At 37.0% G+C, this 14608-nt stretch overlaps 1 protein-coding gene across 12 annotated transcripts in view; it reads right to left on the bottom strand.

The window, feature by feature from the left end:
* Positions 1 to 6882: 6882 nt before the first annotated feature.
* Positions 6883 to 14608, bottom strand: part of RALGPS2 (Ral GEF with PH domain and SH3 binding motif 2) — a 152321-nt gene continuing 144595 nt past the window's right edge. For all 12 annotated transcript variants that reach the window (XM_075096867.1, XM_075096866.1, XM_075096865.1 and 9 more), the window contains 3 exons: positions 12068 to 12173; positions 10726 to 10817; positions 6883 to 8569 (listed from right to left, as the gene is read on the bottom strand). In XM_075096867.1, the coding sequence (XP_074952968.1) occupies positions 8540 to 8569; positions 10726 to 10817; positions 12068 to 12173 (228 nt within the window). In that variant the 3' untranslated portion in view covers positions 6883 to 8539. The remainder of the gene's footprint in view (positions 8570 to 10725; positions 10818 to 12067; positions 12174 to 14608) is intronic.

Genomic DNA, 14608 nt, shown 5'->3' with positions numbered 1-14608 from the left:
GTCCCTGACATGCTCTATCATGTTATACACATTACATACAAACTGCTGTTCTTAAAGAGCAAGAAAAAGGCATTTAGTAAAGGCTAGTTTTGCACAGCAGCAACTAACAGTCTCTTGTACCAGTTCAGGGAGACAAGCAGGTTTTACTTTGGATCTGTATTTTGTCCTTAAGTACTATACTGAACTGAAAATGGGGAACTTGAAGAGGAAAATACCAGTGCAAAGATAAATGTTACCTATGTTAGGATGCATGTTTCAGTAATAATGCTCAGTTTAAGTGAAAACTAATAAAAAGTATTACTTACAAGTTAGAAGCATGGATTCAGTCTTCTGTACTCAATTTATTTGCTCTTACAAAAAACATATCTCCTCACCATTCAATCGAGGCTTACAGTTCATGCCAAAACGATATCCTTTGCTTACATCTGGATATGATCCGCTTACATTTTTGTTACTTAACATTCTCACTTATAAAAACTAAGCCTAATACAAAAAGGCAAAATATCATCCTCTCTTTTCAGCTTATTTCATGCATTGTGGTTTGGTTTCTCTGTTTCTCCCACAGAGGCGAAGCCCCTCTCTCCCCCTGCTCTTGTTCCTTCACATGCGAAAAGAAAAAATACAAAGAAGAAGTTACAAAACCAAGGCAGTAGTTCATACTTCTTCCAATCTCAAAAGGAACATTCAGTTGATGGCCTCACTAGCACACCCACATTGAATATCAGTCCAGTTGGGAAGCAAGGAAGATATTAAGTGCCTTTACCCCACCTGTCTTCTTCCTCCATGGAGTGGAGGCCCTCTCCTGTAAGCAGCAGTCCAAGAGACAAGAATGTAAGAAAAGAGGCCAAAGGATTCCAGACATGTGCCTTGACTGGGGGGAGGGGGAGAAAAAAGCATCAAAGACTCTTGCTAACAGGCACTGCAGAAAGATGCTATAGCCCTTCAGTATTTAAAGGCAAAAAAGTGTATGGGAGAGGGAAGTCACAGCTAAATGATGGAGCTAACAGAGGAGAGTGCCAGGCTTAGAACCACTAGCATTGCTGTAGAGAGAGATGCAGCTGAAACGGGAGAAAAAGCCTTTTCTGAGGAGAGGTATCTGAACCAAGAATCACTTTACTCTCTCTGTGCCTCTCCACTTGCAGTCTCAGGCTTCTGCCTGAGAGCAGGGAGCCAGCATTCGAGCTAATGAAGCAGCTCATCAGAAAATCTGTTTGCCAGAAACTGATGAGTATCAAAAAGAGCATTGAAAAGGAATAAGAAAATGAAAATAGAAATGACCACCTAATTAATTCTGTGTTTCTTTTTCCACTATTGAGCACAAAGCATTTCCTCAAACTCTGTGATCTGGAAATAAGAAAAAGGGTGTGTGTGTGTAATAAAAATCTATTTCATTCCTCCTCTCTTTCTAAATACATATGAAACGAATTGTTCCATTAAGGAGGGGGTAAAAAAAAAACAAACAACCAAACACACACAACAAAACCAAAACAAAACAAAAAAAAAACAAAGAGAAGGGAGCCCAATGCTCCCAATCTGACAAGCATTTCTCAAGCCGACCCCAAAGCACTTCCCAGTGAGGGCTGTATGATCCTGTTCAGAAAGGCTTAACAGAATTCAAAAGGCACAGAAAGTAGAGAAGCAACACCAAACAAAAAGCTAACGCAGTACAAGGCTTTGCATGCTATTAATTCTTTCTTCATTTTTAGTTTATCCTCCATCTAGTTGCTCCTTTAGTTAGGAACCAATCTGCCAACAGAAAAGAAGTCTGATAAACTGCCATGGAGAGAAAAACACATTATTTAACAGAATGATCTCTGAAACCAACCTTAAGTCTATTCAACAAACTGTATTTTCCTGCTAGTTCTTGGATTTCTTTTGTACCAACAGAGAATGGTATATTTACATGCTCCATTTCAGAGGTTCACTGAAAAGAGCTACTAAAATTCCAGCAGATCTCAGCATCATTCTGAAAGAGTCATTTTCCATGTTGCAAAACCTGGCTGCAGTATCAATGCAGTTTTTTAATGAGAAATTAAAACTTCAGACACAGGCGATCTTTTAAATCATTTATTTCAGTAGGAAAGATTTTTGAAACCTGTACTTGAATTCATGTAAACTAGCTTATGCAAACACACAATTTTCATACACACACACACACACAGAGAATAAAGTATTTAAAAAGTTGAAGAAAAAGGCTAGGGGACAGCTGAACTGCACATCACTCAATGAGATCATAGTGCAATCACTCTACCATTATAACGCCTCACGCCAGCAGGGAATATTAAAAATGGCTTGTGTTTACTGCATGACAATCCCGATGCCCCTTCCAGTGATGGTTGGTCCTTACAGGATTCTTATAAAACATATATATGATTTCCTGGTGCTTTTCACACTTCAGTACAGTAGTATTTGAATGGATATGCTCCATACCCACAGGAGACAGAAGTGCCTGAAAACAAGGCACCCTAGAACCCTTTCTTTCAACATGTAGTTAATAAATTTATACACTGCTTTTCAGTTTTATCTGTGAACAGCTTTGGAATGGTAAGAAATACCTTCAGGAAACACATGTGAAGGTGAGAACCTACCCAAATAAAGATAAATAATACGCTAATCAAACACACAGAGGGAACAGAATATTTGACACTTTAGTCATTCAAGAGCAAGATCAGGCTAACAGCCATAACCACGCTGAGATCTGCAGGAACTTCCATTTCATTACAGCTTTTTTCTTAGCACATAACGTCAAGAAAACTTGCCAGCTCTGTTCTGCAACAGGCATGGCTGAGCTAAGTAATTTCTCTTTTCTCCTTTAACCTAACCCTTCTATTGTCTTTGAAGATTCTTAGAAAGCATAAGATTAATTTTCAAATTATCCTTCCCGTCTTTTCCAACATCTGAATTTATAAACACTATAGTGAACCTGCTATGTTTTTATAAGGATGTATTCCAGGAAAACAAATATTTAATTGCTTAAGAACAACACATTCTTTCTTTCATTTCCCCTTCCAAGGCTTATAAAGTCTTGCTACTAAAACAATCTCGTAGCAGTTGTTTCAGTGAAGGACAGTACTTTCTCCACAGTGTTGGCACCAGAAGTACAATATATAAAACTGAGTTTACAGGATATTCAGAAAAAGTAAGATTTATCCAAGCCTTCTCTTTCCACAAACAGTTTTTTCCTGTAGTGTTTATTTTACATTAGCAAAAAGCTTGTAAGAAATAAATCTTCTCCTAAGAATGCTCTTCAATGTTTAAATCAAAATAGGAAAGAGGAAAGCAAGCTCCTTTCTAATAATGCAGGCTCTTAAGTTCATGTGGTCTAGACCATGACTTGGACTATACTTTTCAATCCCCCCACCCCAAATCTATTTAGAGACATACCAAAATAAAAACAAATGAATTTTGAAGAAGTCTGAGCTAGTTCTGTTAAAAGCTGAACAAGCCCAAGCTACCAAATACCACTACATTCTTCCTAAAAAGAGGCTATTCAAATACAGAAAAAAACCCCAAACAAAACTAAAGCAACTCAAGCCACAGCCATTTTACATTGACCAAAACAAACAATTTCTGCAGAAATGCAATGACTGTAAGGAATGTTACCCCTTGGAACATCAAGGACACAGTAAGCAAGTCTGCCATTATGGTACTCTCAGCACTGAAATAAAGGAATTGGTCTTCAAGTTAATAATAAGGCACTGACAAAAGTCCTCCTTAAACCCAAGCACTCACCCTCTTGATGCATTACAAATTAGAACGATGGTTTTAAAAAAAAGGATAACCCCTACAAACAAATTCAATGTCCACTCCTATGGATTCTTTTAATGACAACTTTCCCAAGCCAAATCAGCCTAGGCATAAGCCACTTGGAGAAAAATTAAACCAAAAGGGCAATATTTAAATAACAAAACTTTTAATATTTGTCCTTGTCGGGAGAATAAGCAATTAACTGATGTGATTTAGTACCAGCCCTGGTGTCCTGATGCTTTCAACAGGCAGCATACTACAGCCCACCATGGAAGAGATTGAAACTCCAATGCTGGTGAGTTGGCATACCAAAAGGAAAAAAAGAAAAAGGACAAAGAATGAAGAAGAATGCCACTGACAGAGCCAGAAAAAACAACTTCCTGTGATTTATCTTGTCCTAATTTGGACAAGATTTGCTACAGTTACCAAAATTACAAGATAAATTTGCCCTTTATCGAAAGGGACCTCACCTCCTCGAGTGCCTTAGCAGCACAAAAACCTGCAATTAATTCTGCTGGGAGGGAAAGCATTTGCTTTTAACATTTGTTATGTCTCATACTAATAGAGGAGGACTATTACTGAAAATGTATAAATGCAAATGGAGGAGGCTGATGTTACAAGAAAAATTAGATTAATTTACTTCCAGTGAGAAAAAAGATAGCTAATAAAATCCTGCAGTGATTTTTTAATGCTTTCTTTTGCTCCCAATATGTTTTCAAATATGCATAATTCTATAAACACTTTTCTTGGTAAAAGCTCAAGTGCTCTGCAGTTGCATTTTGAGGAGGAAAGGTAATCAGCTGATTCCCAAAAGAGACACCGATTCCTCAAGCAGGAGGCTAAAACATCTGCATAACTAGGGGGCTGCTTAATATGCTGCAGAGTTGACAAATAATGTGTGTCATTACAGTATTTTCCTTTTTCAGATCTTTCTTAAGTAGGATTGATTTTCACAGTAATTTAAAAGAGCTAACAGCAACACAATTTTAAGGCTGGGTGCTAAAACTCATTCATTAAGTATTTATGTGTATTCATTTAGTATTTGCAGTTTTAATGCCTATAACTTGCACATAAATACTTAATGAATCATAATAGCCTGAGTAATATTCCTGTGGCATGAAATGTCTGCAAAATGAAATATGTGTCTGGTACGAGCTATGTTTACTCAAAGTATCAGAATTTTTCAAAACTAAATCTCCTTATTTGCTTGCTAAGAACACTGGAATAGAAGTCAGGTTTGAAAAACCTAGCTGCAAGTAGTATGGGTTAAGTTAGAAAGATAAAAGTTCGAAGTGTTTAACAATATAGCTACTCAACACTGCAATGTTCTGTATTTCCAATGCACCGCACCAATTTCATAAACCAGACATTCCCCGTTGTTCAATCCTTCCCCAGACTGTTAGTTTAGCTAACAAAGTGGTCAGCGGTCAGCAGGTGATTAACATTTACATGTGAAGCCTTGCTATGAAGATCTACTCTAAATACTTTTTGCTCATATGCCTCCAACACAAGGAACTGTAAGGGACATCTTTAGTTTAAAAATCAAAATATTAAGAAATAAAGGGACAAATATTAGCTGAACTATTTTAGCAGTTATTAACAAGATAAAGAATTAGAGCAATTCATTAAAAATAAAAGTCAGAGAAACTGCCAACTACCTGAAGTAGCCCGGATGACAGTCTTACCTGAATACTATGAGCTTGTTGCTGTCCTTGTTTTCTCAGCACTGATTTTAATGATTTTAACCCTTTTTTTAAAAAACAAAACAAAACAAAAAACCCCACATTACTATGCTCTTTACAGTGTTTTTGACTTGACTGAGGCTTTCCAAAGCTTTGCTGCGGCAGCTTTCCCTCAGGGAACACAACCACCACCTCTTTCTGAGCACCATTTATCTCAAAATACGTAACATTTCAGTATTTCTCTGTTGCCCTGTAGGACTAATGTGGCTAAAGAGAAGGCAAACCATGGGAAAGTACTGAACTACTCACGGTAACAAGTGCCAATAACGTTTTCCGTGTTGTCATTAATGACTTCACTTATTCTGGCTACACATTTTAAGAAACTCCTCCCACCATATTCAATCTCTCCCACAAAAACCAGCATATCTGAGGGTAGAAAAAGAAGGAAGAGTAGGAGGCCTAAGGACCATGAAAGTTGGTAACAGCAACAATTCACTGAATGATTTGTGAATTGTCTTCCCCACCCTCTTCCTACCATAAAAACCTATCTCAAAACAGCTAGAAAAACACACACACACAAAAAATAATAAATGACACCTTCTGACCTGGTTCTGTCTTTAGCAAAGCTGTGTGATGTTAGGCTGTGGCTCCCAGTTGCATGTTTCCCTTCACTAACAGAAGAACAGATACAGTTATGCTGCAATGAACCTATAATAGCTTATTTAAAAATTCAAAATCCACAGGCTAATCCACAATGCTTAAAAAAAGTACACATTGTTAAAAACCACTTAGTTGTTGAGAAAAAAACCACACATTAAGTAATTTTTAAAATAAAATTTAAAAAGACCCTAGAACTAAAGTTGTGCAAAGTCTACTACAGTAACACTGCTGCCTATGAAGATGTCTTTACTATACATCAACATGGGTAAACCTGGGAGATGTGCAAATTGAAGAGGGACTCAGCACAAGCAACCCCTTCCCAAAACACATGACTTCAGGATCAGAACAGACTATTAATTCCCCATCAAAACAGAAAAAATAAAAAGTTGCAAAGGGACACAAATACCCACAGTACTTGTAGTGTAACTCTGACAGAAGCATCCTTCTGTTTTCTTTCTACCAAGGGCCAATTCACAAGAACAATTCTTGGAAACAAACCAGCCTATTACACTTTCCATCACCAAGTAGTTGGGGTTTGTGTGTTTTTTTGTTGTTGTTGTTGTGGGGTTTGGTCATTTTTTGTTTGTTTGTTTGGGGTTTTGTTTTTCGGTTTTTCTTTTTTTTTTTTTTTTTTTACTGTGAGATCGGATTATCCTTTTTTGCCCGCCCTTCCCTCCCCATTTCCCCCCCAAAATCAGAAATTAATTATTTCCATTGAGAGATTAATTTGACTCTGGAAAAAAACCAAGAAGTTAATTTATAGGCTTCTACTCAGATGCAATAAACAAACCGGTACATTTTCAAAATAATAACTACTAGTAGAAACCTTTATTAGATAGTCAGAGAACTCTGCCACAGACTGGTAGGTAGCTTGTTTCTTTTTAAAAAGGATTACTCATGGTGGAATCTGCAAGCGTATTTACGGCCACTAAACCACAACGTCAATGGAACAGTTACTACTTTTTCACAGACTTCAAAGTTCTGATATCGGACTCATATTTTGGACAATGTTTCCTTGCTTTACAAAGATCGTATTTTTTAAGATTGAAGAAAGACTAGTCGTTTAGGAAACTATATCTAGGTGACATCAAGGAAACGCAAATAAAGCAAGAATCAAAGTCTTCAGCATAAAACACACATATAAAGCATGGCTCCTGTTTTACAATCATAATGTTTTTTTTTCTGTGAGTAATTTCAGTGACCAAGAATTATTCCTGTCAAGGATGGAATTTTGGTAGTGTCACACCTTTTCTCTCCTTCGGTTATCCTACCTTCTAATAAATTAATTTTTTACCTGAAGCTCAAAAGAGCTTCTGTGTGTAAGGTCTGCTTTAGGCCATGTTATCAATACCACAAAATGTCAACTATTTTGACCCAGACACATACTAAAATCAATTATTGCCAAATGAGAACATGAAAGCTTGAAATTGTGCCTCTACCTTTTTAAAATTTAGATCGTAAGTGATATTATGAAACACCATACACTAACAGTGGTCCCTAACTGATAATTAACAGATACCCACAGAAGTAAAATGTCTCAGTGAGCTATACCCAGGCATTGGGTTTTTTGTCATTCAACCTTTGCATGTAGGAGAGTGACAGGTGTAGAAACAAATGGGAAGAAAACACTCAGTTCTGACCCAACAGTGCTTTCAGTTTTGTCTCTTCCACGCATACCCACCCACCAACCACCCAAAACACATGAACTATGTTTTTAACCAGGAATTAGGTAACAATGTACCAAAAAGATTTTTGGTGTGTAAGTGCTCAGCCTTTGTGCCACTTGTTGGGAATATGGCTCCCATACAGTACTAATGTTTGCAAGCTTACTGATATTTTAACACTTGCAGTTGTTACATTTCTTATACTTGTAGGTCTGAGAGAAATAACATTGCTCCAGGCTAAGTGTGCCTGGGACAAGCTCCCATCGAGAACTCCTGGTATAGTCTAAACAACATCTCTAGAACGTGTAGTACCTCTTTTACCTGGTTCATACACAGCTTTTGATACAACTCTTAAATACCAGTCTACTTCTTTTCTTAAGAATGCCTAAAAAGGTGAGTTATTTTCAAAATTAGTATAAAGTTAAAAGAAACTCAAACTAGCTACAATCTATTTAACTCAAGCACAGCACCGCCAGAAGTTTCACACACACTATTTGGTGTTTCGTGTTGTTTTTCCTTTCACTCTTTAAGGCAGTGGTTTCCACAGGTCAGTTCAGAGAATATAACGAAGCATGGTCCACGGCAATTCATGTTGCAGCTCCATTTTTAGTTTGGGGGACTCTACTCCCCAGCCATTAGTGTTTTTGTTCAGGGCTCCAGCGTTCAGAGATTGAGTTGACAGGCTCCGTTCTGGCACAGAATACAGCTGGCACGTTTTTCATCAGGACCTTATTCTCAATTATGAGATGGTTCAAATTGTTCTTTTGTTTGTTTTGAATTAGCCTATTATTCAAAGGTCATCAAGTTGGCAGGAACCTGAAAACAAAAATATAAATGATAGCAGATTTTACTTTGGGTAGTAGATACTTATATTCTACTGTTTCACAGACTAGCTACCTGTTTAAATGCACATCATTAACGCTTGCGGCATTATAAAAAAAGTGGAGGAGGAATGCAACTATCATTCAGTATATATACTTAGAGCTGTAGAAAACCCCAGGTATAACCAAAATATTAACCTGCTGCATGGTTTGTAATTTTGTTATATGGCCATAGATCTTATTAGCTTTGATAACATTTGAGATTTAAGTTGTCAGCAAAACAACCTTAACATGATAAATCTTAGCACCAAACTACACAAGCAGAACCTTCTCACTTGAGTCCCAGCTAGAGAATTCTTGGCACACAGGTCAGTGGTTGATGTAGGCCCTCTAGTATTTTTAAGACTAATTTAAAAAAACGAGGCATAAACACTTGCCTCATCTTTTCCCATAGGAAACCTGAATGTCTGCTGCAGACATCCCTCCCTTTCATGAAGATTAAAGCTAGTATGCATTACCTTAGTTGATATCCCCTTTTTCTCCCGATCAAGAATTTACCTGACAGCAACATCTCCTGTTTACTCAGGTTATTAAAGAGCCACCACAATCCTGATGACTGTCAATAAATAACCGGTTTGGTCAGATTTGAAGCAAGCATTTCTTGCTTTGCATTTACTATCTACCTGTAGAAGCAAGAATGATCAACTGGGCTAAAGTTCCACCATTAAAATTAAAAATAATCTCTATTAAAATAGTTCACAATATTAGTCAAGTGGGTAGGTGCGTATACTCTATTGAAAGCACACTTAAACATCCAGTCTTTCTTAAGCAGACATACTGCTAACAAGCAAACAAGATCTTTCATTTTAAACAGTACCATAATTCACTCCTCTAGGGAGAGCACTGCTCAGGAGTCTAATCATGATCAAGAGAAAACATTTACAGCATCTTTTTTTTTTTACCGATTTGGTAAACCACTTTTGTAACCTAATGTTTGTGGGAAGCACTGCTGCTTCTATGGGAGCAACTATCCTGCAAGAACCAATATAGTACAACTACAACGTGCCAGAAAACAGAAAATATACGACAGATTATGGTAGCAGGGGTTTTGGCCTTTTAGTGGCAGGTTTTTTTTCATTAATGCTCCCCTCCTTTTTTACTTTTAAAATCTCCTACACTTACCTTCATTTTGCTGTCATATTTTCCACAGGAGGCCCCACCAAGATCTTTAGGCCTTCTGCTTTTGCACAAGCTAGGGTCTGAATGCTTTAAGCAAGTTCGCATTAAACAGTATTGTTAATCCTTATTGAATAAAAGCTGTTCTCAGAGGGCAGTTTTCAGGCTTGCCTGGAAGTGACCACTTCCTTCCAAACTCTTTGCCACTATTTACTACTCTTCCCACATTCTCCAGCCAGGAACACAATTTCCTCTGCTTTGTACTGTCTCAAATACTTTAAAGGGAGCTTCTGCAACCCTCCTTACTCCTTAGATTTCTCTTGGAAGCAGAACTGAACAAGAAAGCACAGACTGATCTGGAAAGGCCCTTTTGTTTCCCTTGAAATTCAGCAGTACTTTGGGAACTCCGTAAACCAACATGCAAAGGAAAAGGGAGAGTTCAGGACGACACAAGTGGTAACTTAAAAGCATTTTGCTGATGTAAAAGGTCAGTAAGAATTTATAAGGGAACAGAACTCAAGAGTGGTTGGAGAGTAGTCTTATTTTCCTTTATGATTCATGGAAAACTCTACTTGTGCTTTCGAAGTCTGCCAAATGTACCCAGGAATAAATTTTTTTTAAAATACATTTTAGAAATACATACAAACAACATGCACGCCTTTTTAAAATGGTCAATGATAAAAATACTGCCATTTAGACAGATACTTTAGAGCATTCCTTCCGTTTCCCCAGTTGCTTTAAATTAGCCTCAAGATAGCCCAAAATCTTTCTTCATTGCCAGAGAAGCTCTGGGGACTTGTTTACAAAAGGGACAAACAGGACAGCTAAGCCAAATCAATAAGCATGTGAAATCGATGTACAGGCTCTTCAGAGTAGATTGCTCTTCATACAAAGCAATCAGTTACAGTGTGGTCGAAGATCTATCAGTTCTGACCTCTTAACAGCTCATATTCCTTTTCAACATCTTGCTCTCACCTGTTGTCTGTTGCTTTGGCAGGCAGCACTCAGATGTTTAAACCAGAGCATTGCATTCATTTTGTTTCCAGCTTGAAATTTATATGAATTTCCTATGTGAGAAAGGTAGAGGAAAAAATTATAAAGAAACACAAACAATACTATATACTTAAATCCCACCCATCCTCAAATAACTCCTGATTAAAACGTTATGAGAAGACTTAATAAGCAGAAGGTTCATATAACTTTACACTTTGTCTGGCATAGGTGCAACTTAATTGTTTGATCTAGTGTGAGAGAAGTTTCAGCTTGCCTGTCTTCCTTTCCAACAGTCTAGATTTCAACTAACACCAGTGTCAACTTGGAAAGAAAAAAAACATTTCTCAGAACCCTACAAAAAATGTGTTTTTTTCATTGCCATTATTGCGATTTGTTTAGAACAACATTTCATAATTTTTAATGAAGTGCAAGATCATGCTGGAATGCACTCTAGAAAGCTATATTTGAAAATATTTGAAAATTGTTCCTAAACATATGATACATTTCAGACTAGTATTTTCAGTGTCTGGTGCTATACAGGGCTTGCTTGGGTTCAGAAAGGCCAGATATTACAAAAACATTTCAGGTTGCTGTTGTTGAGTTTAAGCTGATAAGCATTCATAATTTACACCATGTATCAGTGGTGCTAGAATAGATGCTCAGAAATAAAATGTACTAAGACTTGAAGCAGACAAAGCAATAAATTATGTTAAGCTCCTTTATCAGAACTTCTAATGATGCTCTTTCTGCACAGTTTGAAGTGCTAGGGAAAAGTAAGAATTTCTTCACAGTTTAAACTGAACCCAGGGTGCTACATTGGGGTAATGGAAATCAAGGCTTCTCTGCAAAACAGTGAAGATCCCCAAGGTTTGTTTTTTTTTTTCCTGGTAACACAGCTACATTTGAACAGATGGTTTGGTTTGGGTTTTGTTTTTTTCATTTGGAGAGGAGAGGGGACTAGTGAAGCACCTAGTGTTAGCTGAATGTTGAACTTTTTTTTTCATTGTTGCTTACATTTTCACATATATGAAAAAGCCTCTGAGTGGTCTAAATATAGTTTAAAAGAATGCAGATGAATACTTCCAATAAAAATCACAACTGGAGTTGTTAGGAGTTTGGAGAGTTCTTAGAACTCAATGAAGACTAAGGATTCTCCACAGACAACTGTTCCCACAGCATTCTAAAGGCAAACATGGTATGTTGGAGAGCAGCTGAATACGTGAAAGGTAACATCCAACCAACTTTAGTTAGTTGCTTATGAATACCTCAGCAAGCAAATGTTTATTCTGGGAACCACTGCACTCTTGGTGTTAGCATTGCTTACCCTTCTCAGAATCAGTCAATAAGAAGAGATCTGGATGCTCAGGGTCATCTGCCATCATCACCATCCAGCCCACCACTGACACATTCTTACTCGGTGTGGATTTGAACTGAAAATACAAGCAGATATATAAAGTAAAACAAGAAGCTTCAGTCAGACTCACTGCACAGAACAAGTATTTGAAAGGGAAGTCCTTAGTGTCACTGTTAAAGACTCAGAATAACTTCGAGAGAAGCACAGCACTTAAAAAGTAAGGAAGTTTATATAGAGTTAATGAAAACAGAACTTACCACAATGAAAGGTATTAAAAACTAATTGAAAGGAATATCAATCCCCCAAAACATGTCAACAGACATCTAAACTGCACTGTTTGTATACAATAGCATTCCTCACATTAATGCAAATGTATGTATACTATAGTTTAAAAAAAGTGCATTAACAAATGCAAAGCTAATCCCTCCACTGTTCACAAACAGAAGAATTAAACTTGTCTGTGCCCTGATTATTCAAAGTTAACATGCATTAATTATTAAAATAGTCTGTAATTACACATGAGTCCTATGGACAAGGTAGCACAACTGTGTAATTAAATATTATGACTTGATGACCTGATGAATGAGATGGATCAATAATAGATTCAATAAACAGATGTGCAGAACATAATATGCTCATTTATTGACAAGATGTTTAAAATGATGGGGTTTTCCTATTCAGGGTGTTACTCATACCTTGACATATAACTTCGGCCTCTTCTAAGCACAATGCCCATCTCCACTATACTAGCCCCCTCTCCTGACAGCTCCTTAGTCCCAGACTCCTTTTCATTCACCTGGTCAGCATTATTTTCTACTTCTCAGGCTTCTCCTCTCAGTTCCAGGCTACTTGGGCATTAAGTCCAACTCATTTCCACACCAGAAGCTTCTTTCTCCCCGGTCTCCTTGCTTATCTATTAGTAGACCCTCACAATTCACCTCTCATTACTTGCTGAGGCAGTCCCATTCACTCCCCAATACCTAATTCAGTTTCTCTCACGTCTTTAGTTGCCTTATCTCCTCTTCCCACATTCATGGGTCCAACACAGACTTTTTTTTTCAGTCAATCCTAGCACTCTTACACTCTGCAGTGCTTTGCCTCACTTCTCTCCCCAGAAGGTCCAGCTGGTCCTTAGCAGATGTGTCTTCTTCCTGTCTTGTGAAATCCTTATTCTAACCTTTTTATTAGCACACTAATTTTGACCTCTCTAATTACATTATTAGAAACAATAATGCTAAAACAATCACAGGGATGTTTTGAGTCATTAAAATTAATATATAGTTCTGGAATATTTTTATTCTTCATACTAATGCCACATAGCAGATTTACAACATTAAGCATCAAATTTTTTTTTTGTTTTATTTTAGAAATATTACTTCACCATGACAAATCTAGAACTGTCGTTCAGCAAAAGGAAGCGTTACTGCTAGTAAGTTTGAGAGTATCACAAGCAAAGTAAGAGTTTATAAGAATAGTCTCTATATGGGAATATAATTACTTTTAAAATAAATTCCAGTGCAAGTCTAATGTCAGTTATTCTAATCTATGCCATAGAATAACTGGAGACTGTGAGTGTCCAGATAAGTTTATCTGTATGGGACTTTTGTAACAGGCTACATTTTAATCCTCAGTTTAAAACACATTAGAACTTTAAATGAACAAATGTTAGACCAATATTTGAAGCAAAAACTATTTTAACCAAGTTCAAAACAATTTAAGAGTTCAGTCTTTCTGTATCTTATAAACTTTTGAATGCATCCTCTGTGTACTGCTTTCTTTATGTTGCTATAGTTAAACTTGCGGGAACCATTCCATCTCAAGGTCCTACCAGTCATGTTCAGCTGACATTTGTGTCATGTCAGTGGAAATATAAAAGCTTAGAAACATTGAAGGGATGCTTGTACAGATAGCTTAACCATAAAAGTGATGATCACTGTTCTTAGGAAAGACCTGCCTGCCAAACTTCAAACTGGATGCCCCTTCATTTTTGATCTTACTATGGATAAAACTGTGGGAAAAGACCGTTCCTCATTAAACCTGTAGAACCACCCATACTAAAGTTAAGTAACTCTACTGCCTTTGGGAGGTGGACAGATTTGGTAACACCTCATAAGAGGAAGTAAATTATAAAGCTCTATCGAACAACACTTCCTTAGAGTAAGGGCTCAATAACATAATGTCTTTCCATACAGAAACTAAAATGTCTTTGAAGATTCCAATCAGTAATGAAAAATGTTAAGGAATTTTATCTGAAAGAAGGAATAAAGACAGGGGAAAGGAATAAAACAAGGATATAGCTCATGAGTTCTTAACAAAAAAAGTATACATTCAGGACTTGCTATGGACCCTCTAAAGATATTGCCTTGAAAAACAAGATGACACAATTTACACTTAAAAGGGACCTACAAAATGCAAACTTCAAGTAGTCCTACAAAGCATTAATAGGTCATTTTCACAGAGGTGGAAATTTGAGTCACAAACCAGTTTAAATAAGTTACAGATCAACAATGT

The sequence above is a fragment of the Phalacrocorax aristotelis genome, chromosome 6 (genome assembly GCF_949628215.1).
Source record: "Phalacrocorax aristotelis chromosome 6, bGulAri2.1, whole genome shotgun sequence".
Lineage (NCBI taxonomy): Eukaryota > Metazoa > Chordata > Aves > Suliformes > Phalacrocoracidae > Phalacrocorax > Phalacrocorax aristotelis.
This window is presented reverse-complemented; position numbering and strand designations above follow the sequence as displayed.